At 41.1% G+C, this 25,139-nt stretch overlaps 2 protein-coding genes across 5 annotated transcripts in view; both read right to left on the reverse strand.

The window, feature by feature from the left end:
• The window catches only part of LOC114557862 (threonine--tRNA ligase, cytoplasmic), a 33,773-nt gene extending 23,091 nt beyond the window's left edge, over positions 1–10,682 (reverse strand). For 3 of the 4 annotated variants that reach the window (XM_028581552.1, XM_028581550.1, XM_028581551.1), the window contains exons 1-6: positions 10,393–10,681; positions 1,451–1,580; positions 1,088–1,311; positions 872–924; positions 632–758; positions 185–360 (exon numbers count right to left, since the gene is read on the reverse strand). In XM_028581552.1, the coding sequence (XP_028437353.1) occupies positions 185–360; positions 632–758; positions 872–924; positions 1,088–1,311; positions 1,451–1,580; positions 10,393–10,636 (954 nt within the window). In that variant the 5' untranslated portion in view covers positions 10,637–10,681. Of the gene's footprint in view, positions 1–184; positions 361–631; positions 759–871; positions 925–1,087; positions 1,312–1,450; positions 1,581–10,392 lie in introns of all 4 variants that reach the window. The other variant, XM_028581553.1, reaches the window with a different exon arrangement.
• Positions 10,683–10,855: 173 nt separating this feature from the next.
• Positions 10,856–23,821, reverse strand: prpf3 (PRP3 pre-mRNA processing factor 3 homolog (yeast)). Its single transcript, XM_028581556.1, has 17 exons — positions 23,622–23,821; positions 23,106–23,259; positions 21,061–21,191; positions 20,513–20,680; positions 20,322–20,408; positions 19,926–20,182; positions 19,716–19,834; positions 19,430–19,617; positions 19,131–19,297; positions 18,867–18,949; positions 13,019–13,162; positions 12,827–12,926; positions 12,601–12,714; positions 12,373–12,491; positions 11,992–12,069; positions 11,841–11,896; positions 10,856–11,745 (listed from the first exon to the last, which is right to left on the reverse strand). Exons 2-17 carry the CDS (start codon positions 23,248–23,250, stop codon positions 11,596–11,598), a joined length of 2,106 nt encoding a protein of 701 aa, XP_028437357.1. The 5' UTR covers positions 23,251–23,259; positions 23,622–23,821; the 3' UTR covers positions 10,856–11,595.
• Between the last annotated feature and the right edge of the window lie 1,318 nt (positions 23,822–25,139).

Genomic DNA, 25,139 nt, shown 5'->3' on the forward strand with positions numbered 1-25,139 from the left:
CTAGGATCAATTCGTCAACAGTCATTGATACAAAGCAATGTAGGAACAATAATAAATGTCGGAGTCACCAATTTTAAAATTAATTTTCCAATAGAGAAACAGCCATTTCACATGAATCAACAAATACCAAAACATTCTCTGCTGAACCGTTTTCAATTTCAATCCACAAAAACCAAACACTCACATTCGCCACAATCTTAACCTCCTTGTACTGCATCTCATAGAAAATGTCTGCGTTTCCCAAAGCTTCCAGCAGAGGAGGCCCTGTTTTCAATTCCTTCTCCATGAAGCTGACAAACTCCTGCAGCTTTAGACTGCCATCCTCAAAGTCCTTCGCAAACTTGTTCCCACCTGCCTTGTCTGGAATAGGAGACAATTGACAAACAGGCAAAAAGTTAAATACAAGGTTTATAGCTGTATATGGTTCAATACACTTTTCATTGAAACTACTTTTTACTGAAGAAATATTAGCAGAAATGAAACTACTACACTTCTACCGGTGTGTAAACTCTTGAGTTTTGATATGGCATGAAGAGGACATATCAAGTGTCAACTATGTTTGCAACTTAAGACATACAGCACAGGACAATAAGTGTGTGATGAAGCAGAAATAAGCTCAGTGACATCTGACCTTTTAGTCTCTTAAGAGCCTCCGTGCTGCAGACATCCACCCTAAGAGCTGCCAGCTGCTTCTCCCTCAACTCCTCTTCTGCGACCGCTCGTTTATATCTCGACAACTGCTCAATGAGGGAGTAGGGCTAGAAAAGAACCAGAGTGCAAAGAAATAAGTTAAGTAATTATAACGCTTTAGACCCATTTGAACACAACAAGGCACCTAAGATGCAAGACAACACTAATAAACAAGACTTACTGTGAACTCTGCTACAATCTTGGACTTCAGGGCCGCTTTGGTGTTGGCTGAGGCTGAAGAATAAAAGTTAAACATGAACTTAATAGCATGCAATCATAATTGCAACAGTAAATCATTTGAAATAAATGATTATGCGGTTCAAACTTTAGGACGTTCTTTCACTTTTAAAATTTGACTACTTCCGACTGTAGAGCAAAATCAAAGTACCAAACTGACCGGTTGCCGGTGGAGTCTCCTTTTCTTTTTCCTTGTCTTTCGCCTTCTCCTTCTCTTTTTCCTTTTCCTTCTCCTTTTCCTTCTGCTTCTGCTTTTGCTTTTCTCGCTCCTTTTCCTTTTTGTTCATGCCAGCTTTGAACTGGGCAATCACCTCCTCAGGATACACGCTCCTCTCCTCCCAAATTGTAAAAATCCTTTCCACTGACTTGCGGACCTTCACATCTCTGACAATAACGCAAAATGGAAACAACATTGCACACCTCAGTACTAGAAGAACGGGAAGACAGACTTGGCATTTCTTACTTGTAGATCAGAGACTTTAATCATGTTGGTCCATGTTGGCTGAATAAAAACTGTACTCACCTGATGAACTGAGCAGCATTAGGAAGGACTTCTGCAAATGCTGAACGAAACACAATGGCGTTCTTTCTTTTGCAGTTCTGTATCACATCGTTGGCAAGGTAGAAGAGATTCAAGCGGTGATTGTTGTCAGCTGGAAAAAAAAAAAAAAAGACAAGAAAGGATAAGATTTCTACGGCTGACAATCTTAAAAACCTGTATTGACATTGTCTGACTAAACATTTTCAATAATTGACAAGACTTTCAAGAGCAAGAATCACAATAATTGATATCCATAAGCTGATATTTTAATAGCTAAACAGTTAAAAAATATATTCTTAGACGCGGTTCTCTCTTGAAATATTATGTCTTGTATATTCTCAGTAGCATGGTGGGAGTGGCGCTGTTTCCTGAATCAAATAGCTTTTCAGTAGCTTAGCTCTTTCATTGATCAAGTAGTGCGGTAGCATCCACACAAGCTACATTTTCCCCAAGTATTTCTGAAGCTCAAGTGCAGCGGAGCTCTCTGCTGCGGTCTGAAATAAAACAGCTAAGGATCAGTACTGACATTACCACCATACATGGACATTGTATGTGTAGCCTTCTTTTGACATGTTGCTGTAGCTTAGCCTGTGGGGTAGCTTCAATGTAGTGAAATATGTTGGCAAATCCTTGCAGTTGACACTTCTCTTCCATTTGTTACTACTATTGTATTAATAAAAGATAGTCGTAATAAATAAAAGACAGTAGATCAAAGAAAGTAAATTCTTATGTTTATTATTTAGGGATTATAACAAATTTGATAGGTTTCAAAAGTTGCAAGTAGTCACACAGTGAGAAAAAAAAAAAAATCATCAATCATGTATAGAAATCAAACACTTTGGTGCATCGATAATCGTTTTATAAATCGCATCATAGCCTTCTGAATCGGATCGTGAGGAGCCTAGATATTCCCGTTCCTATATGGATCGTTATTAAACATGTTTTAGTAAAAAAAAAAAAGATCTATATCTGAATATAAAAAGAACAAAACCAACAACAACATCAAGTTATTATAATCAACCAGGCTATAATATTGCCATAACATAATGGTCAAAACCATGTTATAATAACTTCTCTTAATTTGTTGTATATGCACCATCACATAATATACATATACACAGATACAAATACACACGCTGTATTCATAACTGAATATGTCACTTGTGCTTCATTTAAAAGTCTGATCTATTAAACTCCTGTCAGTGAATAGAAATACGATTAAACAGAAGGCTGAAGACTGTGCCTACATTTCTCATTACAGTTAGTTTAGTAATAGATCCAGAAATCTGTTTCCATAGTCACCTCACTTTAGTATCAGTCACACATTTCCAAAAGAAATACAATATTTTGGCTAAAAAGAATACGTCTGACTCGCTACCATTTCACATTCTGTTACATTTTAGCACAGGTTAGCATCTTAGTCTGAAAGACACAAGATGTATACTTCAGTTCAATCAGCCAATCATCACGTATAGTCCAATAGTATATACAAAGAAAGTGTAGCCTATGTTAACTTAATCTAATAGTCAGCTCCGCAAGATGAAGAAAAAAGGAAAAGACAAAAAAAAACAAGTAGACAAAAAGGAAAAAAAAAACTGCAGGAAAAACTAGGGCCCTACAATTATCTAAGGAGGTTAATATTCACATATTTCAAATATATCATATCAGCTTATACTGACAATATGCACTTCACTGTTCACAACACACAGAGCAGAGATCTTTGCAAACAAATGTTTTAACATTTTTCCTGAGATCAGAACAGCATTAACGGTTTCTGTTTTTTTTATATATATATAAAAAATGAGTGAGAGATAGACACACACACGTTTTCTAACACACCCCAATTGTTTGTTTATTGAAATTTTAGCAATGAATAGCTTGAAATGGTACAAAAAGGTAAGTGGTGAACTGCTTGAAGTTAAAAAAAAAAAAAAGTATGGTTACCCAAAACTGAAAAATAAGGCCTTTTTCAGGGAACAAGAAATGGGTAAACAATGTAAAGCTGTTCGGCAGCAATGGAGGTTGATCAAGCTTTGAAAGTTGGTCCTACCAATTCCCACAGGCGTTCCAACTTGTCTGGATTACTTACAACCCCCTCGGTTTGTATAAAAGTATTGTTGGAACACACTGTGGTACCGTACCCTCGTGAGCATTATTTGAACCGTATTGTACTGCAGAAAGTTGTGTGTTGCTATAAAAATGGTGGGAAAAAGGCAATTAACAATGGAAGAGAGACAGACCATCATAACACTTAAGAATGTTGGTCTTTCCTACAGAGAAATTGCAAAGAAAGTCAAGGTGTCAGAGAGTACAGTATTCTTCACCATCAAAAGGCACTTAGAAACTGGTGGAAACTCTGACAGGAAGAGGTCTGGCAGGACCAAAGCCACAACAGAATCAGAAGACAAGTTTCTGAGAGTCAACAGCTTGCGTAATAGGCGGCTCACAGGACGAAAGCTTCAAGCACAGCTTAATAGTGGTCGTAATAAGCAAGTCTCAGTTTCAACTGTAAAGAGAAGACTTGGAGCTGCTGGTTTGATAGGTCGAGTTGCAGCAAGAAAGCCATTGCTCAGATGTCAAAATAAGAAAAAAGAGGCTTGCCTGGGCCAAGAAACATCGTCAATGGACTACTGAAGACTGGAAGAAGGTGTTATGGACTGATGAATCAAAATTTGAAATCTTCGGTTCATCACGCAGGATTTTTGTACGCCGAGTAAGCGAAAGGATGGTTCCTTAGTGTGTGACATCAAACTGTCAAACGTGGAGGAGGAAGCATGATGGTCTGGGGCTGTTTTGCTGGATCCAGGGTCGGTGAGTGAAAGGCACCCTGAACCAAAACGGCTACCACAGCATTTTGCATCGCCATGCAGTACCCTCTGGTATGCGCCTAGTTGGTCAGGGGTTCATCCTACAGCAAGATAATGACCCAAAACATAAGTCCAAGCTATGCCAGAACTACCTTAGCAAAAAAGAACAAGATGGTAAGCCTAAAAACATGGAGTGGGCAGCACAGTCACCAGACTTAAACCCCATTGAGCTGGTTTGGGATAAACTGGACAGAAAAGTGAAAGCAAAGCAACCTAAAAGTGCCACACATTTATGGGAACTTCTGCAACAGAGTTGGGAAGAACTTTTTGAAGAATATTTGATTTCCACTGTAGAAAGAATGCCATGAGTGTGTTCAGCTGTTATATCTGCCAAAGGGGGATACTTTGAGTCAAAAATAATAAATATAAACTATATATATATATATAACTATATATATATATATATATATATATATATATATATATATATATATATATATATATATATATATATATATATATATATATATATATATATATATATATATATATATATATATATATATATATATATATATATATATATATATATATATATATATATATATATATATATATATATATAAAACAATTCCCTACTAAAAGTCAACACACACACTCATGCAGATACAAAGCCAAACACACTGCATTAATTACTCGAAAAAACAGACAGACAGTTATGACACTCAAACAGTCAATTTCTCAAATAACAACATATGTACTTGAATCTAATTCTACTCCACCATCCAACTCTGAAACAGTTTGTCACTTAAAAAGCTTCTAAATGACAACGGGAAACATCAAAGCAGCGAAGGTTTTGGGACACTTGAATGAGTCATTTAGAAAAGATCCACACTATGCTGCACCAATGTCATTTAGGTCTTACCATTTGTATGTCAAACGCTATGAAACATAAAAATGACAACTTAAGTATTATTTATGTCAAAAAGGGTATAATACGTGCCAAAAGTTAACATATCATTTGACTGCTGAAACAATACATGGTGGAAACGTATCTAAAAAACAAGTTTTGTCATTATCATTAGGGCTGCAAAAACTAAATTGATTGAATCAATTAAACCTGATCCAAAAAGTCACAATGGATTAATTGGGTCTATGTTATGATGCACGACATCATACAGGTTATACTTTTATCTCTCAAACTCATTTCAGCTAATAAGCGTACGCTAAGTTGTCCTGCAGATTTCTGTCCGTTTTGACGGACAAACACACAACTAAAGGGTTCATTTTAAAAACAAACGTTACGGACAGAAATACTTGCCACCTGTTTAGCTAGGAAGTTTTTTTTATCCGAGTAATAACTGATTGATCAAAGTAATAATCAACAGATGTATCAAAGTGGTCATTAGTTGCAGCCTAATTATTATACGAGGTGAAACCGTCATGCCAAAGTAAGTGCATATTTGGGCAGAAAACTGAAGGCTTTATTTAATATAAACTAATTTTGCAACAACAAACTGGAGATTATATTAGATGTGAATCTCCTTTAACACCATAAAAAGGAACAAATAATCAATCCACTAATCATTTGTTGTGCATTTTCTGTATTGAATACTTTAATAAAAAAAAAGATTTCCCTAAATGAAGCTTTTATCCAGTACTTTCAAAGACTAAATCAATACAAGATTTAACCAAGTTGAATATCAAATATGTCATACATTCAAAACTTAGCATTGAAGCAATAAAATTAACAAACAAACTGACTTTTTATTATTATTACAAAATACAATATTTCCCTATTTCAGTTTTCTTTGGATATTGTATACACCCAATTTGCATTAATCATCTAATGCCAAGAAATTGGGTAGTAATTATATTGATCATTTTTGTAGTTGTCAGTAAACGTCATACATGAATGTATGGTCAATTCTGTTTATCCTATCCTAACTCAGTCCTTTAATGCACTAACATACAGTTCACATGAAACTATAACTGTACCTTATTATGTTTGCATCCTCATATTATATATATATATATATATATATATATATATATATATATATATATATATATATATATATATATATATTTTTATATATTTTATATGCTACAAATATCAAAGAAACAGTGGCAGTGGTGCTCTCCCACACATCTGAAAAGCTTTTTTCCTCAGAGAAGCGTTTTTCGGTCTCTCTTCTAATCTACATTACCATTCAAAAAAACAATGAAAGATGACATACTATGCTAAAATTAATGCAAACTAATGGTTCTCTGCACTGTTCTGAAAAAAAGCTGTCGTCTGCTTTGGAAACTGATTGGCATGGATTGTCTTTACTTATAATGCATCCACTTTTTAGACTTGTATAGACTTTTTTGAGATCGAACCAAATATGTCATAGCCTACAGGGCGCAATGGATGACAATCGGTAGACTGACTCTTGGTGAGTTGGTACTGCTCTCCATCAGAAAACAATGGCTCAGCCAGCACACAGCAGTACGCCGTGTGTTGTCAGCATTAGCTTTTATCATGCAGTGATAATAAATGCCTACATGATGATTTGACTGAGACACTGGCGATTTAACCTGAAACCCCCTAATGGACAACTAAATAGCGCCACATTTAAGGGCTGAGGCATCTATTAAAGATCTGCAGCACAACGTTTTTAAGGACACAATACAATTATATCACAAATGCAATCAAACTGTATTTTCTGATGTGGTTCCAGCGGCAAAATTTGCAAGACACTGTTCTAGATTAGTAATATATAATATAATAATGTGGATTCATTCATTGTACTTATTTATTTTCACATTTCATAATTAATATATTTAATACAGGTTAAGATTAAAAACAATTTTTGAATCAACAATGGTTCCTTGCATCTAGTAAATGCTCCTATGAGATGTTATAATCATTAATATTTTTACACACATTGGCTTCCATACAATACCAATCAAATTAGCATTATGTTAAAAATAAAGTCAAGCAAATGCAATCCAATTAATCTTTTAAATCCTGCTTCAAACCAACTAGGTAACATAAGGTATACATCAGCTTCTAGATATTTACTTCATAATAGGCCACCAATCTTCATACAAATTAAATAGCCTATCTATATAACTGGTATTTCTTTTCAAAAACAGATGGCAAACTAAACTTTTTAAAAAGTAAATAAAAGTAACTTTACTAAAAGTAAATAGTACAAATAGATTGGAGGAGTAAATAAGTAATAAGTAATACTAAGGAGTAAATACTAACATTCTCCACAGAATGGGGAGGGAACATGTAATCAGCTAACAGATAAAATTTTCCAACATTTGGTTCGTGAATTCTACCAATTTCGCATACTACCAAAAACACTGCAAAGGCTCAAATGCTAAATTATGCCTCCATCAAGCAGTTGCAATATCAATTATATTCATTCCTGCATTCACTAACATCTATGGCCCAAGCACAGAATATGTGGGGTACTCTGCTGCCTTCTTCTGCCCAGACTCAGCTGACAAGCTGATAAAATCAAGTCATCAATCTACTGAATAATTACTCCAAGGTTTTAAAAAAAAAAAAAAAAGTCAGTTTATAACAATAATTCCTCTAAAAAGGATTATTGTTGTCTTCAGAATGGTGTTAGGTTAGAGACCATGCACATTTCTGTAAACCTGCTAAAAGACAGCTAAATGCATACTGCAGTTCTAAGTCATAAGAATATAATTTCTGATGTTGATATTCTGAATTTTTGATATAATCTTAAAAAGACTGATTCACTTGATCACCAGAGAAACAGACAAAATGACCTGTGATCTCACGAAACAACCAAGTGTAAACATAACCACTTCATTGATGACACTGTAGTCTAAAAGCATGAGCTAAAGAAGTGAGAGCAGTTCAGTGGCTGGCACCAGGTTACCTCAATTTAATAAACTCTTCAAAAGATCCCATATTTTACAAAGACGACTATGGGTATGCCTATTTTCATACTAATGAAGTTAGATGCTGCACAGGTTTTTGTTTAAATTGTGGGATGTAGTATTGGGATTACATCTGATTTCAAAACTAAAAGTGGATCTCCTATCACCATGGCATGACCCACAATACCTCATAAGACAGAGCTACAAAGGAACTTTGTTGACATCGCTGTAGGATGGGGTCAGAGTGCTGTGTTCTAAAACATAGCAGTAATCATAATACAGATTTCAAACATAAAGCAGACTGTTTACTGCAAAAAACAAAGTGCAGTCGTTCAATCCCTTTTCTTTCTCCATAAACTGAAGCTGCCTTCAAGTGCGATCAGAAATGTTGGGATCTATACAACGATCTGACGGAAAACTAATTGTGAAATATAAATTCTACTTGTGCTACATTGGAAGGTTAAAGAACACAACAAGAGGTCACACAAATGGGCCGTTTCAGTGACACTGACACCGCAGCACAACCCTGCGGAATATCGCCGGATCCCCTTCAGCTGGTATGAACGCACCCTAAAGGCCCAGACACACTGACCAGACGGCCGACCCTCAGCAGAAAACCCTCAGAACACACCAAAGCGATGAGACGTAATACGTCTCCATAACAGCAGGCGGCACTAATCTGTATCGTCGCTCAAAAATGAAAACCGCCGGCTGATTGGACGAATGCATCACGTGGGTCTGGTTTCTCCGGAAATTCAAAGACAGACTGTCATGGCGGCTTGTTCAGAATACGATCTCATATTGTACTAAAATTGTTCAACGAAACGAGTTTCTGAAAACATTTTAAGCAAGAAATAGGCTATGCAGTTGCTGAATCTGTCTTCATTTCAGATCGACAAAAGGTCAGTTTAGTCACGCTCATTCCGCTCCGCGTTTCCGGGTTATCGCTCTACCAATCAGATGGGCCATTTGAGTCGGACTGCCGGCAGTGCTCACCCCGCCGATTATACATGTCAAATCGGCCAAAATGAAGACCGACGGCCCCTCGGACGGACGACGGCATGGAACACACCGAACAGACTCGAGTCACTGACCTCGCCAGATTGTCCGACGTAAGATTATCGGCTTAGTGTGTCTTGGGCTTTACACCAAGTTTGTAAAGGCTATATGGTGACACTACTTGTGATGCTTCACCGATAAGGGACATTTATCAAAAAGATCCTGGGAGTCATTATAGCCTGATGAGAAACGTTCTCAGAATGAGTTAGTATCTCAAAATAATGAGAATTTCTCAATGAATTAGTATCTTAAAATAATAAATTAGTATCTCAAAACAATGACAACTTTCTACTAAAGTGCTACTACTACTCTACTTACGATACTAAATCATTATTTTGAGAAAGTTTCTCATTAAAATTACTTACAGAATCTTTTTTAATCACGTTGACGGAAATGGACTTGCATTAGAAGCAATGATAATTTAGTGGGCAAAGTTGGATGAAATATTGTTAGGGTGCTGCATCAATAATTCACAACATGACATTGAACTGTGGATCGCTTTTAACTGTGTGTTGTTACTCCTGGCACCTCGTTCTACTTTTGGCAATTGGCATACTCAACAGAAAATGGACGATATAATTCGAGTAGAGTGTTTACACTTTGGAAAAATATTATCCACCGCATCAAGTCAACAATGCTTGCATGTTAAGACTACTAACAGTCAGCCAGAACTGAACTTGCACACAGATTAAACTCCAAAAAACTACTAAAGCTGACATATAACTAAATCTAACGAAGCACGTTGTGTCCATCTTTATCTCGAGAGTCCATTCTTTGAGATAAGCAGTGTAGTGCATGCTATTTCTTCGTGAAAAGCAGCATCGGTCTAATCTAGACCAGGAGGCCTGTAAACAGTGCTAGCAGTGAGACCGTCACGCTAGCAGCGAAAGGTTAGCGTTAGCTTAGCTACCATTAGCGGCTAATGTTAAGGGGTGATTACAACGCCAGCATTTCAAACACGCAGTCAATTAAACATGTGCAATTTACTTTTTATTTATCGTTTTGTGATGCATTGAATGACCATTCACTTCACTCAAAGCTATCACAAGAAGCTGAATTTGACAAGCTTGATCACGGTCAACGCAGACATGCATTTGAATTAATGTTAGCTTAAGTAAGCTAAATTAGGCTGAGTGGCGTGCTACTCACATTTCTTAAGCCACTTCATCCAGTGACGAACGATAAGGCCGTGGTGCTTTTTGTTTTCAATGCACCAGTTTGAAAGTCCTTGTATTGACTCCATAGTGTTGGATACTCCTTGAAACCGTCGGTCCAAAGACGCTTCCAGACCAACGTTGGAGCTGCGGGCACCGTGCCCGCTTGCAGCCGCTGAACCGGCCGCCATCTTTCCAGCTCTGTCTGTGTCTGCTGATCGCTCGTTGCTGATGCGCATGAAGGAGCGAAGACTAGAAACACGCCCCCATGTTTTTATTTTAATTAGAGACGGTTTAGAATAAATAGAATAGAGGTACAGTAATAGATGTAATGTAAGCGTGTAACTACGTGCAAGTCACAGTACAAAGCAGAATTAAAAAAATAATAATAGTCGAGGTCTAATGTTAAAGAAAATATGAGCGGAATCATCTCCAATTGACGGAAAAACGAACACAAGTGGTTTGAATGTTGTTTATTTAAGGCTGTGACTGTAACGTTAGAGAGAAATATAGCTACAGGCGAATACAAAATTTGCTCGTTTCTCCAAAAGAAAAACAAAATTGATATGGGAACTTGAATTATTTTTTTTTAAATGCACCTGTAATGATCACAATAAATCGTGTAATAATTTCGTAACATTACCCAGGTTTACTCTAAATGTGTTAGCACAATAACAGTGCGGTAATTCAGTAATGGGGTGTTTTTTTTAATAACTGCTTTGACTCATGGATTACTAGTGTGTACATGGGGATTTCAGCACAAAAAATGCCATAGCATAATCTGACACTATTTCTCGTCTTCACAAAAAGCGTTGGGTAAGTTATTTACATCACAGATCAATCTGTCAGATTTTATTCAATAACAGACACAACATTTGACAGAATAGCCTACGACAAAGAGATGAACACTGATGCAGGCATACACGCACGCGCGCGCACACACACACACACACACACACACACACACACACACACACACACACACACACACACACACACACACACACACACACACACACACACACACACACACACACACACACACACACACTCTTGCAAAAAGATCCACACGGTTTATTGTTCCTCCTTTTCTATGTTCAAGTCTCTTGATTAAGTCCGTCTTTCCTCAGTTGAAGGCAGCCAGTCAACAGTGAAAGCCAACTGACTCTGAGGCTGTTGGGCTCGGTTGATTGAGGTTTCAGTCATCTGTGCCGTCCAACACGCTCTGGCTGAGAGCTAGATCCCAGTAGTGTTCTGTGCCGTGTTTCTTGAAGTGTTCTCTGGCCATGTTCTCTGTGGGGCACTGCTTGAACTTCATCTCCCCAAAACTACGCTCTTTAGCTGTGCCCTGGAGAACCATAGGAATCGTTAGACTTATATGAATTCACAAACAAAAGCATTCAATTTAAATATTTTAGTAACTCAGGATGCATGAACACTCACTTCCCAAATCAGCCAGCACTTGTTGTTCCTCTTTGTATCATCATCACCATCTGGATCTAATTGAGAATCAATGGTAAAGAGTTAAGTATCCCTGAAATAAGCAAAGGCATGGCAACTTGCACAAAAGACTCAAAAGTCAAGCCCCTCCTACCATCTCTTTTACTGTTGTGTTCCTCCCATTTGATTCTGTGCAACATCATCCTCTTGAACTTTTTCTGGGACTTGGGGCCTAAAAAAGGAGGGAGAAATTTAGATTTTAAGTTTGAGTTTGATAATCCAACTACTTATCTTGTTAAGGGGATAGCAGAGAGAGAGAGAGCGAGAGCGAGAGAGAAGTGATGATTGAGTGAGATTAGTTTTCAAGGAAAATCCCACATATTATACATTTAATGATGATTATTAAAATGTACCACAGACATTATTCCCTCACAGCAATTTACAGATTATTGCAAATCACGTTTCATGAAAAGTACCAGCTGTAATTTGTGAAACAGACAATTTAAATTTGGCACTTGTCAGTGTAAACGCTTACCTCCCTCCACCACAACAAGGTTGACATCTCTGTGCAGAACTACTGTGCCGGTCAGGTACAGCTGGTTGGCATTGGCCTCCACCTTAAACTTCTTAGCAGGATTTTGCAGGTTACGGATCCTGTACAGGGAAGGTAAGGTGCTTAAATTAGACACACTTCTACGTTGCAACTCACTCTGCACTACATATTTGAACGACAGTTATGTGCTCTCTTGCTACAAATGCACACCTGTACACTGCAATGTGAACACCATTACTGAGGTCTTCTTTTAACTTCTTGACCTTCTTCTCTTTCCTCTGCTCCGCTGTGAGCTTGCGTGCTGCATTTGCCTCCTCATGAGCCCTGCAAAGAGGGAGATTATGGATGATGGATTATCATACAATGTTAAATGGAAATATCAAAATAGTGCAAGGCATGAGAGTGTAGCAGTGTGGAGATTAACTGTGTTACTAACTTCTGTCTCTTGGCCATCTGCGCTCTGACGTGGGCCTCCACCTTCGTGGGGTCTTGAACCGCCTCCGTCCCCAGCACTCTCATCAGGTTAGAGATGCGTACTGAGAAAACAAAACCAAACATCAGTTACATTTGGATTCAGTTAAATCTTTATTGTAGTAGTTTGTAATAATAGTAATTTGTATGTGGGTACCTTTGGGTTCTGGTGGAGGCATCAGTCCCAGGCGAACCTTCTCTTGAACTTCTTTTTGCCCCTCCCTTCGTGTCTGTCTTCTCAGCTTCTTCTGTTCTTTCTTTGTCAGGTATACGCCTAGCGTTACCGGCTTATCTGCGTCAACTGAGTAAAAAACACCATATATATTGTAACAATTCCAGCAAATTATGGTGGTTATGAAATAATTCCAGGACTTTAATTATATGATGTGAATAGGCTTGTAGACAGGGTAAAGATGTATAATTGCTTTCATAAATTAGAGCACGCACATACAACATACTGCTCAGGGGCAGGACAGACAGAGCATCAAAATCTAAAAGTATGTTACGTCTGCACATTGCAAAAGGTACTGCAAAAATGTAAAATAATCCGTTTTGGCTGTTAAAAACCAGAGATCAAGATGTGGGTGACAAAAACAAGTTGGAATGAAAATGCATCATCTAACCCCACATTTCTGAATCGTTGGAAAAGTTATGTTCATGATACATTGTCTATTTTCAAATTTGTATTTTTTTTACTCTTTATGAGGTCTGACTTCATTTAAAATGTTCATATAATTGCAGACCTGCCAACCTTGAAAAACTTTGAGTACCAACTTACTGATTTATTGTCGAAGTTCTGGTTCATGAACACGGCGGCATGCACGCGGAATAAATGTGCCATTAAATGTCAAATCTGTATACATTTTAAACCCTAGAAAATTAGGTTCAAGTAGGCTACTTGAATTAAATGAAACATTTTATTTAAATTATCAGTCATATTTAATACAATTAATTGGATCATAATATAATACAATAAAATAAATTACACTGCAGAAGAAGAAGAAGCAAGGTAGAGATGGAGTGACCCTGCCGGAGGAATGGAGCCAGGCCCAGGCGGCGGGCTCGTCCGGGCGGCGCCTGGTGGCACTTTTACTTGGCTCCCATCTCTCAGCCCATGGGCCCACCACCTGTTTGGGGTCGGGTGCGATGCCACATGGGTGGCAGTGAAGGTCAGGGGCCTCGGCGGACCAGACCCGGGCGGCATGGCTCTGGGGACGTGGAACGTCACCTCTCTGTGGGGAAGGAGCCGGAACTGGTGCGGGAGGTGGAGACCGTTAGATCTGGTGGGGCTTACCTCTACGCACAGTCTCGGTTCTGGAACCATACTCCTGGATAGGGGTTGGACTCTTTTCTTCTCGGAGTTGCCCAGGGTGTGAACTCACAAGCCCCCGGCTGGCGCCATTTTTGGAGTTTACCCGGTGGACGAGAGGGTCGCCTCCCACGCCTGCGGGTTGTGGGGGAAACTCTGACTGTTGTTTGTGCATATGCACCAAACAGGAGTTCGGAGTATTCGGCCTTCTTGGAGACCTTGACTGGAGTCCTGCATGGGGCTCCAGTGGGGGACTCCATTGTTATGCTGGGGGACTTCAACGCACAGTGATGGAGACACCTGGAGAGGCGTGATTGGGAGGAACGGCCTCCTGATCTAAACCAGAGTGGTTGTTTGTTGTTGGACTTCTGTGCTAGTCATGGATTGTCTATAACCTGTTCGTCTCATAAGTGTACCTGGTACCAGAGCACCCTAGGCCGAAGGTCAATGATCGATTTCATAATTGTTTCATCTGATCTGAGGCCGTATGTTTGGACACTGGGTGAAGAGAGGGGCAGAGCTGTCAACCGATCACCATCTGGTGGTGAGTTGGGTCAGGGGTGGGGGAAGACTCTGGACAGACCTTAAGCCCAAACGTGTAGTGCGGGTAAATTGGGAACGTCTGGAGGAGGCCCCTGTCCGACAGACTTTCAACTCACACCTCCGGGCGGAGCTTTTCTGCATCCCTGTGGAGGCTGGGGGCATTGAACCCGAGTGGACAATGTTCAAAGTTTCCATTGCTGAAGCTAGGGAGCTGTGGTCTTAGGATCTTAGGTGCCTCATGTGGTGGACACCAGTGGTCAGGGAAGCCGTCCGACTGAAGAAGGAGTCCTTCCGGGATATGTTATCTCGGAGGACTCCGGAGGCAGTTGCAGGGTACCGAAGGGCCCGAAGGGCTGCAGCCTCTGCCGTGAAAGAGGCAAAGCAGCGGGTGTGGGAGAAGTTTGGAGAAGACATGGAGAAGGACTTTTCGGTCGGCACCAAAGTGTTTCTGGAAAACTGTTCGCCACCTCAGGAGGGGAAGGGGAACCATCCAAGCTGTGTACAGTAAGGATGGGACACTGTTGACCTCCACTGAGGAGGTAATAGGGCGGTGGAGGGAGCACTTTGAGGAACTCCTGAATCCGACTAATACGCCCTCTATGTTAGAGGCAGAGCTGGAGGATAACGGGGATTGTCGCCGATTTCCCAGGCGGAAGTCACTGATGTAGTCAAACAACTACACAGTGGCAAAGCCCCGGGGATTGATGAGATCCGTCCAGAAATGCTCAAGGCTCTGGGTGTGGAGGGGTTGTCCTGGTTGACACGCCTCTTCAACATTGCGAAGTCTGGGACGGTGCCAAAGGAGTGGCAGACTGGGGTGGTGGTTCCTCTTTTTAAAAGGGGGACCAGAGGGTGTGTGCCAATTATAGGGGTATCACACTTCTCAGCCTCCCTGGTAAAGTCTACTCCAAGGTGCTGGAAAGGAGGGTTCGGCCGATAGTCGAACCTCGGGTTGAGGAGGAACAATGCGGATTCCGTCCTGGTCGTGGAACAACGGACCAGCTCTTCACTCTCGCAAGGATCCTGGAGGGAGCCTGGGAGTATGCCCAACCGGTCTACATGTGTTTTGTGGATTTGGAGAAGGCGTATGACCGGGTCCCCGGGAGATACTGTGGGAGGTGCTGCGGGAGTATGGGGTGAGGGGGTTCTACTCAGGGCCATCCAATCTCTGTATGACCAAAGTGAGAGCTGTGTCCGGGTTCTCGGTAGTAAGTCGGACTTTTCAGGTGAGGGTTGGCCTCCGCCAGGGCTTTTTGTCACCAATCCTGTTTGTAATATTTATGGACAGGATATCGAGGCGTTTGGGGATCTCATCGCTGCTCTTTGCAGATGATGTGGTCCTGATGGCATCATCGGCCTTTGACCTTCAGCACTCACTGGATCGGGTTCGCAACCGAGTGTCAAGCGGTTGGGATGAGGATCAGCACCTCTAAATCGGAGGCCATGGTTCTCAGCAGGAAACCGATGGAATGCCTTCTCCAGGTAGGGAATGAGTCCTTACCCCAAGTGAAGGAGTTCAAGTACCTTGGGGTTTTGTTCGCGAGTGAGGGGACAATGGAGCGGGAGATTGGTCGGAATCGGGCGCAGCGGGTGCGGTATTGCATTCAATCTATCGCACCGCCCCAAAAGAGCTGAGCCAGAAGGCAAAGCTCTCGATCTACCGTCAGTTTTCGTTCCTACCACCTATGGTCATGAAGGCTGGGTCATGACCGAAAGAACGAGATCCAGGGTACAAGCGGCGGGTTTCCTCAGGAGGGTGGCTGGCGTCTCCCTTAGAGATAGGGGTGAGAAGCTCAGTCATCCGTGAGGAGCTAGAGCCGCTGCTCCTTTGGCGCCGAAAGGAGCCAGTTGAGGTGGTTCGGCATCTGGTAAGGATGCCCCTGGGCGCCTCCCTAGGGAGGTGTTCCAGGCACGTCCAGCTGGGAGGAGGCCTGGGAAGACCCAGGACTAGGTGGAGGGATTATATCTCCAACCTGGCCTGGGAACGCCGATCCCCCAGTCGGAGCTGGTTAATGTTGCTCGAAAGGGAAGTTTGGGGTCCCCTGTTGGAGTTGCCCCCGCGACCCGACAATAAGCGGACGAAGATGGATGGATGGATGGATGCATAATGAGCACTTTTACTTTTGGTACTTTAAGTATATTTTGATAATACTTTTGTACTATTACATAGGGAAGATGTTGAATGCAGGACTTGTAACTGACAAGTAATTTGTAACTCTACAAGTTCAGCATTTCCTTGCAGCTCTGCTACAGTAGCAGATAACCTTTAACGTTACCTGCCGGTCACATCGTCTCTAAACAGTCCGCTCACAGTGAAGTCCTGCACGGATCAACAGATGTTAGAGTCCGGCGGCTGCTCGCTCTGTTTGTTACGCACACCGAGCAGATTGATGCGCTCACAGAGCCAATCTTTGCAGATGTTACCGCTCGGTGTTTGGCTAGCTAATAAGCCGTTAGCCTGTTAGCTTGAGCTTTGTCTGAACGCACCGAACGGCCAGCCAAGGTCCGACAGACACTGACACATTCCGCACATCCTCCGCTCAGTTTAACCGTTAACCCCCCGGTACCGGTCAGAGAGGCGTGTTTACTTTGTGTCCCGGGTGCGTCCAGCGACGGTTTCCGTAATAATATAAATAAATAATATTTCTCCAAAGTTGACAGGTAGGCTACGTAAATTAATTCATTTCAAAATTTCACCTATCTACATCAAATCCGTTTACCTTTGCAAGCACCGTCCTCCCTTGGGGAAACCAAAGCCGGTCTACGGAAAGCCGTTCCACTCCCTATCCAGCCCCATTGTACCGGATTTTGGTTGCAGTTCCACCAGAGTTCCACTGGGGGTGATCGCGGTCCAGTGCAAAATGAATGGGACTCTATGGAGCTAGACGGCTAAATGTGTCTCTTTCACCTGATTGTCGTTGAGAAACCTCAGATTTGATTGTAGTTTTTGCAAGTTCAACATGGGTTATAGGTCGAAAGTTGAATGAAAGAGTACTTATGTCCTTTTGATTTCTTACAGGGTGAGTCGTTGTAGCCCATAACACGCTAGCATTCTGCTAATGAATGCTGATTGGTCAGTGAAGGACTGATTATGATCGGAGATCCCGCTTGACGGCATCCGAAGCAGAACCTGAATATCAGAGTGAATATTTTGGTGTGGTCTTTAAAACATTAGCAAACCTCTTTCTAGCACGTATATTGACAGGGAGAGCCTAACCTGTCAGCTGTGTTGTCGATGCCTTGAGAGAACAAAGGAAGCGACTCAGAGCTCGCCGTAAAGCAGTATCTTTGGCCGTATATGTGTATGACGTCATTGACATTTTAAAAGGCTTTTTAGAACAAAAAAGCCACTTTAAAAAAATCGAACACCAAGCAGTGTGTATTTTCTTAGCCTCCCCTTTCGAATGCAACATTCAAATTACTAGACAAAAAATTAAAGTGGGTTTTGAGGGGTATAGCTCCATAGAGTCCCATTCATTCTGCACTGGCCTGTGAGCGCCCCCTATATGGAACTCTGGTGGAACTGCAACCAGTTCAGGAGCCGGAAGTAACGAGGGAGTGGAACTTCTTCCTATATTAGAAATTCTTTGGGGAAACCCACAGATATATGGGGGAAACCAACCAAACTAAACGGGAATGAGGGAGGAATAACATTTGCATTTGATGCTTTCGTTTTACTATCAGTAGCCGATATCTCCGCTTGACATTAGAGGAAGGGACCTGACGCTGTGATTGGTCAAACTCTTCTTCTTTAGTTTTTTTTTTCCAGCATGCTCGTGGCTGCTACGCTGTTTTAGCCATAAGTTTTAGCTGCCTACTATCATGAGTTAGACTGAGATGGCTACTGCACGTGAACGAGTGAACTCAAAGCAGTCACCTGATTTTTGCGTAGTTTAAAGTGACAAATCGTATCACCGTATTTTGATGTCAAAATGCATATCTACTACGCAAAATGCGTACAGGTTGGCAGGTCTGTAATTGGCTACCGGTATACTACTAATTAACTTGTTAATTTCAACGCCAATTTCTCTATGAGTGCACTTCTACCTCATAATGGAGATCTTTATAGGACAGAAATGTTCATCTTTTTAAACACACATCCTTTGGGAGCACCTTTAACAGTGTGCAGACTTTTTACCTTCCATACACTGACCTGGAGGGCTGATTTGGGCAGGATGTTCTACCAGGTTGGTCACACCAAAGAGCTCCAACTCTTCAAATTTTGTGTTGGGTGTTCTTCATAGGATAAGAGGGAAAACGTGTCAGTTAACTACAGTAAGTTAATAGCACAGGCTGCATTATTATTTATTCTATAGCTTCACCGTGGCAGTGACAATGAGACAAAGGACAGTTTTAACATTTAACCCTTAACATCAAACTAAGTGCTTAAGTTCCTGGGTTAGTTGTAGTTTCTTACATGTCTATGTTGTAGGGAAGGATGTAAGAGTCCCACCACTCAATGTTGGGCACCTCCCCTTCTCCAATCTCTTTCCTAGGGGCAATCAGGGCCAGTTTGGTGGATGCCTGGATTCCGGTCTTCTTTGCTGCCTGGGCAATCTCATTCTGCAACCTTTCCAACTGGGCCTAATTTAGGTCAAAATCAAGCAAGGAGGGAAAGACAAGTTTTTTTCAAACCATTATTTACTTTTATGTCTAATCCAAATAACCAGCGTGAGACAACTGCGGACAGGTGACAATTTAGGAGCTAAAACCAACCTTAGTTCTTATTCTCTGAGCAATCTTCTCAAAGCGCCCCTGGTCATGGAACTTGAAGCCTCTGCGAGGGCGCTGAGCCGGTGTAATTGTCACACGTTGGTCGAAGTAGGACGTGGACTCCAAGTCCTCTCCAGGCTTTTCCTTCAGCTGCTGACGAAACTGCTCCCTCTTTACTGCTCGAATGTTTGCTACAGAGACAGAGGGAAATGAATTGAGGAACAAGGCAATAAGTGTGTGTGTGTGTATGTGTGTATACACAGGTTACTGGACCACTGTGTACACATACCTTTCAGGGTTGGCATGCGGTGTGTGAGTTCAACCTCTTTTCCACTGGCATCCACAGTTCTTCCCTTGTCATCCAGAATAAGAGGTGTTGGCTTGTTCACCTCCTTGATTTCTACTTTTCTATAAAAAGGGACACAGAGAAAGCAGGCTATTTTCCCACTGCCACGTCACCTTTGGATATTAAAATCCTAAATACTGCAACATTACTCACGGTGGGGCAATTCCCATAGCGTGTAGATTAGCTAGTGCCACTAGGTTGTGAGGCCCAGTGTTCCCCAAGGCTCCAAGGATACCAGGTTTCATGGCTAACTGGGACTGGATGCGGGCCTGTAGCTCCGCAGCCTTGCGGGCCTTCTCGATAGCATCATTCATGAAGCTGGCAGCCTGGGAGGGGGCGATAGATGAGCCACCACCTGCAGCTGCACCAGCGGATGTGCCAAGAAGCCGTGAGACTGGAGGGGATTCCAGCTGTGACGGTGGTGTGGGAAGGGGCAATTGTTAAAGTCAGTGAAAATAAAAATGGTGTCATATTGAATGAATTGCCTGGAATTACTGATACTTTTTTTCAGTAGGTTAAGTCTTGAAGACAAAAAAGTTATTTCTTTACTGGTACAGCAGGGACTGAGGAGGAAAAGCTCAGTTGTTTCTTCCTCTCTTCAATCTGTTTCGTGGCTGCTTCCATCATCTGTTTTATCTAAACAAACAGAGAAGAGGTTAGTAAGCAGAAAGTTTATCATGAAAACTCAAAACAACTTATTTAGGAACAATCTTAACTGCACCGAGGACAAAATCTCTTACCTGCATTTTGGTGAGCATGCCAGGGCTCTCAGATGGAGGTCCAGGTATGACCTCAGGCTCCTCCACCTCCTCAAAGCGAGGGACCCGTTTCCTCTTCGGTGCTGTCCCATCTACTGACTCCTGAATTTCTCGCACTACACCTGTTTCAGGCTCATCGCCAAACACATCCTGTGACCAACCAGCCAAAACAGAAACACCAATATAACAGGTCATCATTAAGCCAAACATGACTGTGTTTACAATTATTCCAATATTATTAAATATATAATTATCTAATATGACTATTTGTCAATAATGTCCACACAGTGGATCTAGGGGTTTTGAGTAATCAAACTTAGTATGTATACAGGCTATGAAGGTTAATAGATTATTAAGCGATAAGAATTTTGACCAATTGATACAATCAGTTTACTTTCAAAAAGTGACAAAGCAGCGGTCCAAGCCTCTTTCTGACTTCCCCACTTTCATAATAGTGCATGTAAATGTGTTTCGGTATGTCATGATAATACAGCAGTGGCTAGCTCAAGTTTGCGAGGGTGTGTGCTTACCTTGAGGTCTCTCTTGCGGTGCTTTTCTCCACCTCCTTTGTTGCCACGTGCACTGCGGCTTTCCTCCAAAGCTTCAAAAAGACGCTCCACAAAACCTCCCGCGGAGTCATCAAGGAAGGGACGCAGCTGGTCTGGGGTGGAAATGAGTGTCAAACAATTAGCAATAGCAATTAGCAGGACTCCTTTGATTATTGTCTCAATTTAGGCAATTTCTCAAAGCGCCTGAAAGTTGAGTCTAGAAGGATGTGCAGTACACTACAGCCAATTACCTTCTCTGTCCTGCAAAATAAAATAAGGAAAATGGGGACCTTGTTGGCTTAGCATTTTTTACATGGATCAATTTACAGAGTAAAACTCTATTACCGAACCAGAGGGTCCCAGTATGAACCTAAGTACGGAGTGTGGACTGGTAGCTGGAGAGGTTCCCGTTGCTTGGAGCGCCGACTATGTGGCGGCCTCTTTGCTCTGACACCTCTCCTGCATGTTTATGGGTCCTGTGTTTGAATGTGTATATTTTGGGCCTGTGTGTGTAGCATAACAACAAACAATTGTAAAAATTGAATTTCCCCATTGAGGTATTAACTAAGTGCCTATTTCCTTTCTTTTGAAAATAAAATCTCTTTTTTGACTGCTGATAGCTAAAACTACATATAATGGTTTGGTCATCACTACTATGTCCCTCGTCTAATTGAAAGGTTACTTAATAAACTCTGTGGTGAGACTGCAGCTTGACAATCATCCCAAACACGGATTGTTTACCCAAATCATGGTAATGTAATATACAGTGGCGTTAACCATCACTGCAATCCTTCTCTTTGGCTCTACAGCCAAAAACAAACCAGTTGTCCTTTTCCTGTTTAAACCACGGCGACATCTTCCATATAGATTAAATGAATTATGGTTATGATTAGGCCTGTCGCGATAGTCAATAAATCGAGTTATCGCATGATAAAAAAAAAATGAGCTCGATAATTTTTCCGGCCGCGATAATTTCCATTTGCATGCTTGTTTATTTTCCTCATCTCTCCCTCTCTTTCTCTACCAAAGAGACTGAAGGACCACTCTCGGTTCCTTAGCGTAACGAGGAGTGAACCCTCTTGTCAGTCATGAGAGAGAGAGAGAGTTGGAGCAGGGTTTCCTGCAGCACTTTGCAGTATATGAGCGACATCCACCATGTTACTCGGCGTCCCGTTTTCTCCCTTTCATTCCAAACCACACAGCTGACAACCTGCAGGTGGAGACTGTGGAGACAGGCTCGGACATACACGCCGCTGTAGACTCGTCAGTCTCGCAAGCGGTTTCAGGAAAGTGGCTGCATGTGTCCGACAATGCACAGAACATTAACGGTACAAGCCTACAGCTGTCCGCGGACACGGAGTGTGGAAAGTATGTCAGAGTTGGTGCCTGAGTGTGTGTGTGTGTGTGTCGGCCCGCACCGACGAAGCTCCGACCTGCAGAGGAGCAGAAGCCGCACCTTCGCCAAAATGAAGACTGAAAAACAGAACTATTTTGGTACATTTACTCGCCACGTGGCAGATAGCCATACATATAGATTTTATTTATTAATTATATATTATTTAAATGTAATATTTAGTGTTAAATAATTGTAAAATGTAGTACAGAGTCTCTAGTCTGAGAACTTACGTGTCACAAATGGCAATTCCACAACTGTACATCAGCGTGAAAGACGACATACCAAAGGAGATCAAAGACATATTGTGGATATTTAAAATGTCTTCCAGTTCCAGTGTTAAATATTCTTTAGAAATAAAAGTGTATTGATCTTTGAAAAGGTGTACCTGTAGTATTATTATTATTATTATTATTATTATACAACATTATCATTATATTAGATGCAAATGGTCTCTCGATGACAATATTATCGTTTATCGCAATAATTTCTGGGACAATTTATCGTCCAGCAAAATTTGTTATCGTGACAGGCCTAGTTATGATATAACTTAAGACCCTGGATGGATTTGTCTTAAGTATATCTTAATGCATCTGGATAAAACACAGCAGTCTCAAATGGTCAATACAGTTACCTATGGTCTTCCTTTTGTCCAGTCCCTTTCCAACACAGTGCAAAGCAGCAGTAACCACCGTGGGCTCTGAGAAACCCAGCACCTTCTTCACAGTCCGCTCCACCCATGGCCTTAGTTCCTCCACCTCCCGCTTAGGAAGAGACATATCCCAATCCTGCAGAACATCATATCATTTACACCATGCAACATAAGCTGTGTCACACCATCGTGACAGTCCCAAACAGGGCTAGCTACATGAGCACAAACCCTTTCTACTGTCTCACTCATACCCACTTAGACATACGTCCAGTTATTTACTCATATATATATTACATGCACACAGTTAGCCCAAAACTTAGCTTTTGTTTGTAAACAGACTGGCTGACAAATGTGCTAACCAGGAGCAACACACGCGCTAAAATCAATTACATCCGCCAAAACTCCCCGGCTAACTGTTACCTGCTAGTTAACGTTAGCACACTGCTGTCTGCAAGCTACCAACATCAGCAAATAACCGCCTTAATTAAACGTACGAACCTTTCGATTCTGTCTTTATCCTTTATCCGACTTACGTAATACAAGTCAAACAGAAACGATCAAGTTTAAGAAGCGAAAATCCCCCAAACTGCTAAGTTTTCAGTAAAAACTTTCTGTTTGGTGGCGCCGTTCACACGACGTTTCTGATCCAAGACCGGAAAAGGAAATGGACGCTGTTTCTTCTTCGTGACCATTTCCGCGCAGTCGAGTCGGTGAAATGTTCGCTGTTTCCACCTAGCCGCACGCGAGGAGAAGTGGCCCGTTTCTCCTTCAAGGAAACACTTTGAAAATTGTGATGAAAAGTCGGGATTTTAGATAAGTCAGCTATCTTTTAAAGTTTGTATTTCATTAAAATAACATTAAAAAGCTATACTAGAACATGTTAAACAGTGGCATTGTTACCCTTTATGACAGAACTGGGTAAATATGTTTATATTTATAATAGCCTGCTATAACTGATATTTTAAATATTGTTTGTGCATTGAGATGAGGCAATTTCTGTCCAAATTACTTGGTGACGTTGATCTGAAGCAACAGTGGACCATAGCGGAATTATTGGGTGTCCATCAATCATATTCACATTTTTGTATTTACGATGGTTTTTACTGGGTCTTCCACTTCCCATGCATGCAGCTTGGGCTCACTTATGAAAGTGTTTAATTAAGCCAGCCAAAGTTGGTCATGTTAAATTACTAAATTTAGATAAAAAGTAAATGTGGACCGCAATAACTATTATTTGTTGTAATTATTAACTACATATACTTTCATCCTTCTTCTGTAAAAGTTGTAAGCAAACATAGAGTTGTTTGATCCATATCACAAAGTTGATATTAAGTGCATTAAATAGTCTATAAACCAGGAAATTAAAAATCCGTTTAATTCCTTTGTGGGCCGTATATCCCCTCATTCTTCTCTGTCTTTGCATGATGTGGGTCAACTGAGTGCAGTTGTAGTAGTGAGCCTGAGGCACCCCCCCACACACACACACACACACCCCTCCCTCTACAACCATCCACGTCTATGCTTTCACTCACTAACGTGTTTAGTGTCAGGATAAACTATTTGCACAGCATATTATAGTTTGCCAGACATGTTCTTTCTGCAGTCATAACAGTCATCAATGTTTCAGCCATTCATTATTGCTAAATTCAATTACTCCTTCTGAACAGCACGCCCCCATCATCAACCCCTTACTCACATCAATCACCCACTAACTCACTGTTTACATCCATGTTAACATGAGTAGACTGGAAAATAATTAACAGATTAATCAATAAGCAAAAACAAATTTTGGTTGCAGCCCTATTCTATTTCACCCTATATACTATATAACCCTTAGTCTCATTTCTTCGTGTGTTTTGAATCTGCCCATTCACCTGTGAAAGGTCACAGAGTGAACTGGGTTCAACGAGTTTCAAAGAGGCTTATGGTGGAGGAAAAGCTTACAATCAGCATTGGAGAAAAAAAAGTATACAATAAAAGTTTCTCCTTTAATGAGAGGTTTCTTTTAAATATCCT

Source organism: Perca flavescens, chromosome 6 (genome assembly GCF_004354835.1).
Source record: "Perca flavescens isolate YP-PL-M2 chromosome 6, PFLA_1.0, whole genome shotgun sequence".
NCBI classification, from domain to species: domain Eukaryota; kingdom Metazoa; phylum Chordata; class Actinopteri; order Perciformes; family Percidae; genus Perca; species Perca flavescens.

Bases quoted from the DNA above. Each gene is read 5' to 3' on its own strand.
- prpf3 (XM_028581556.1), bottom strand. From the start codon at position 23,250: ATGTCTCTTCCTAAGCGGGAGGTGGAGGAACTAAGGCCATGGGTGGAG. The intron at 20,409-20,512 runs GTAAGAGATTTT...CTGTTTGTTTAG, and splicing joins GCATGCTCACCAAAATGCAG to ATAAAACAGATGATGGAAGC. The intron at 12,070-12,372 runs GTAAGCGTTTAC...CTCCTTTTTTAG, and splicing joins CCTTGTTGTGGTGGAGGGAG to GCCCCAAGTCCCAGAAAAAG.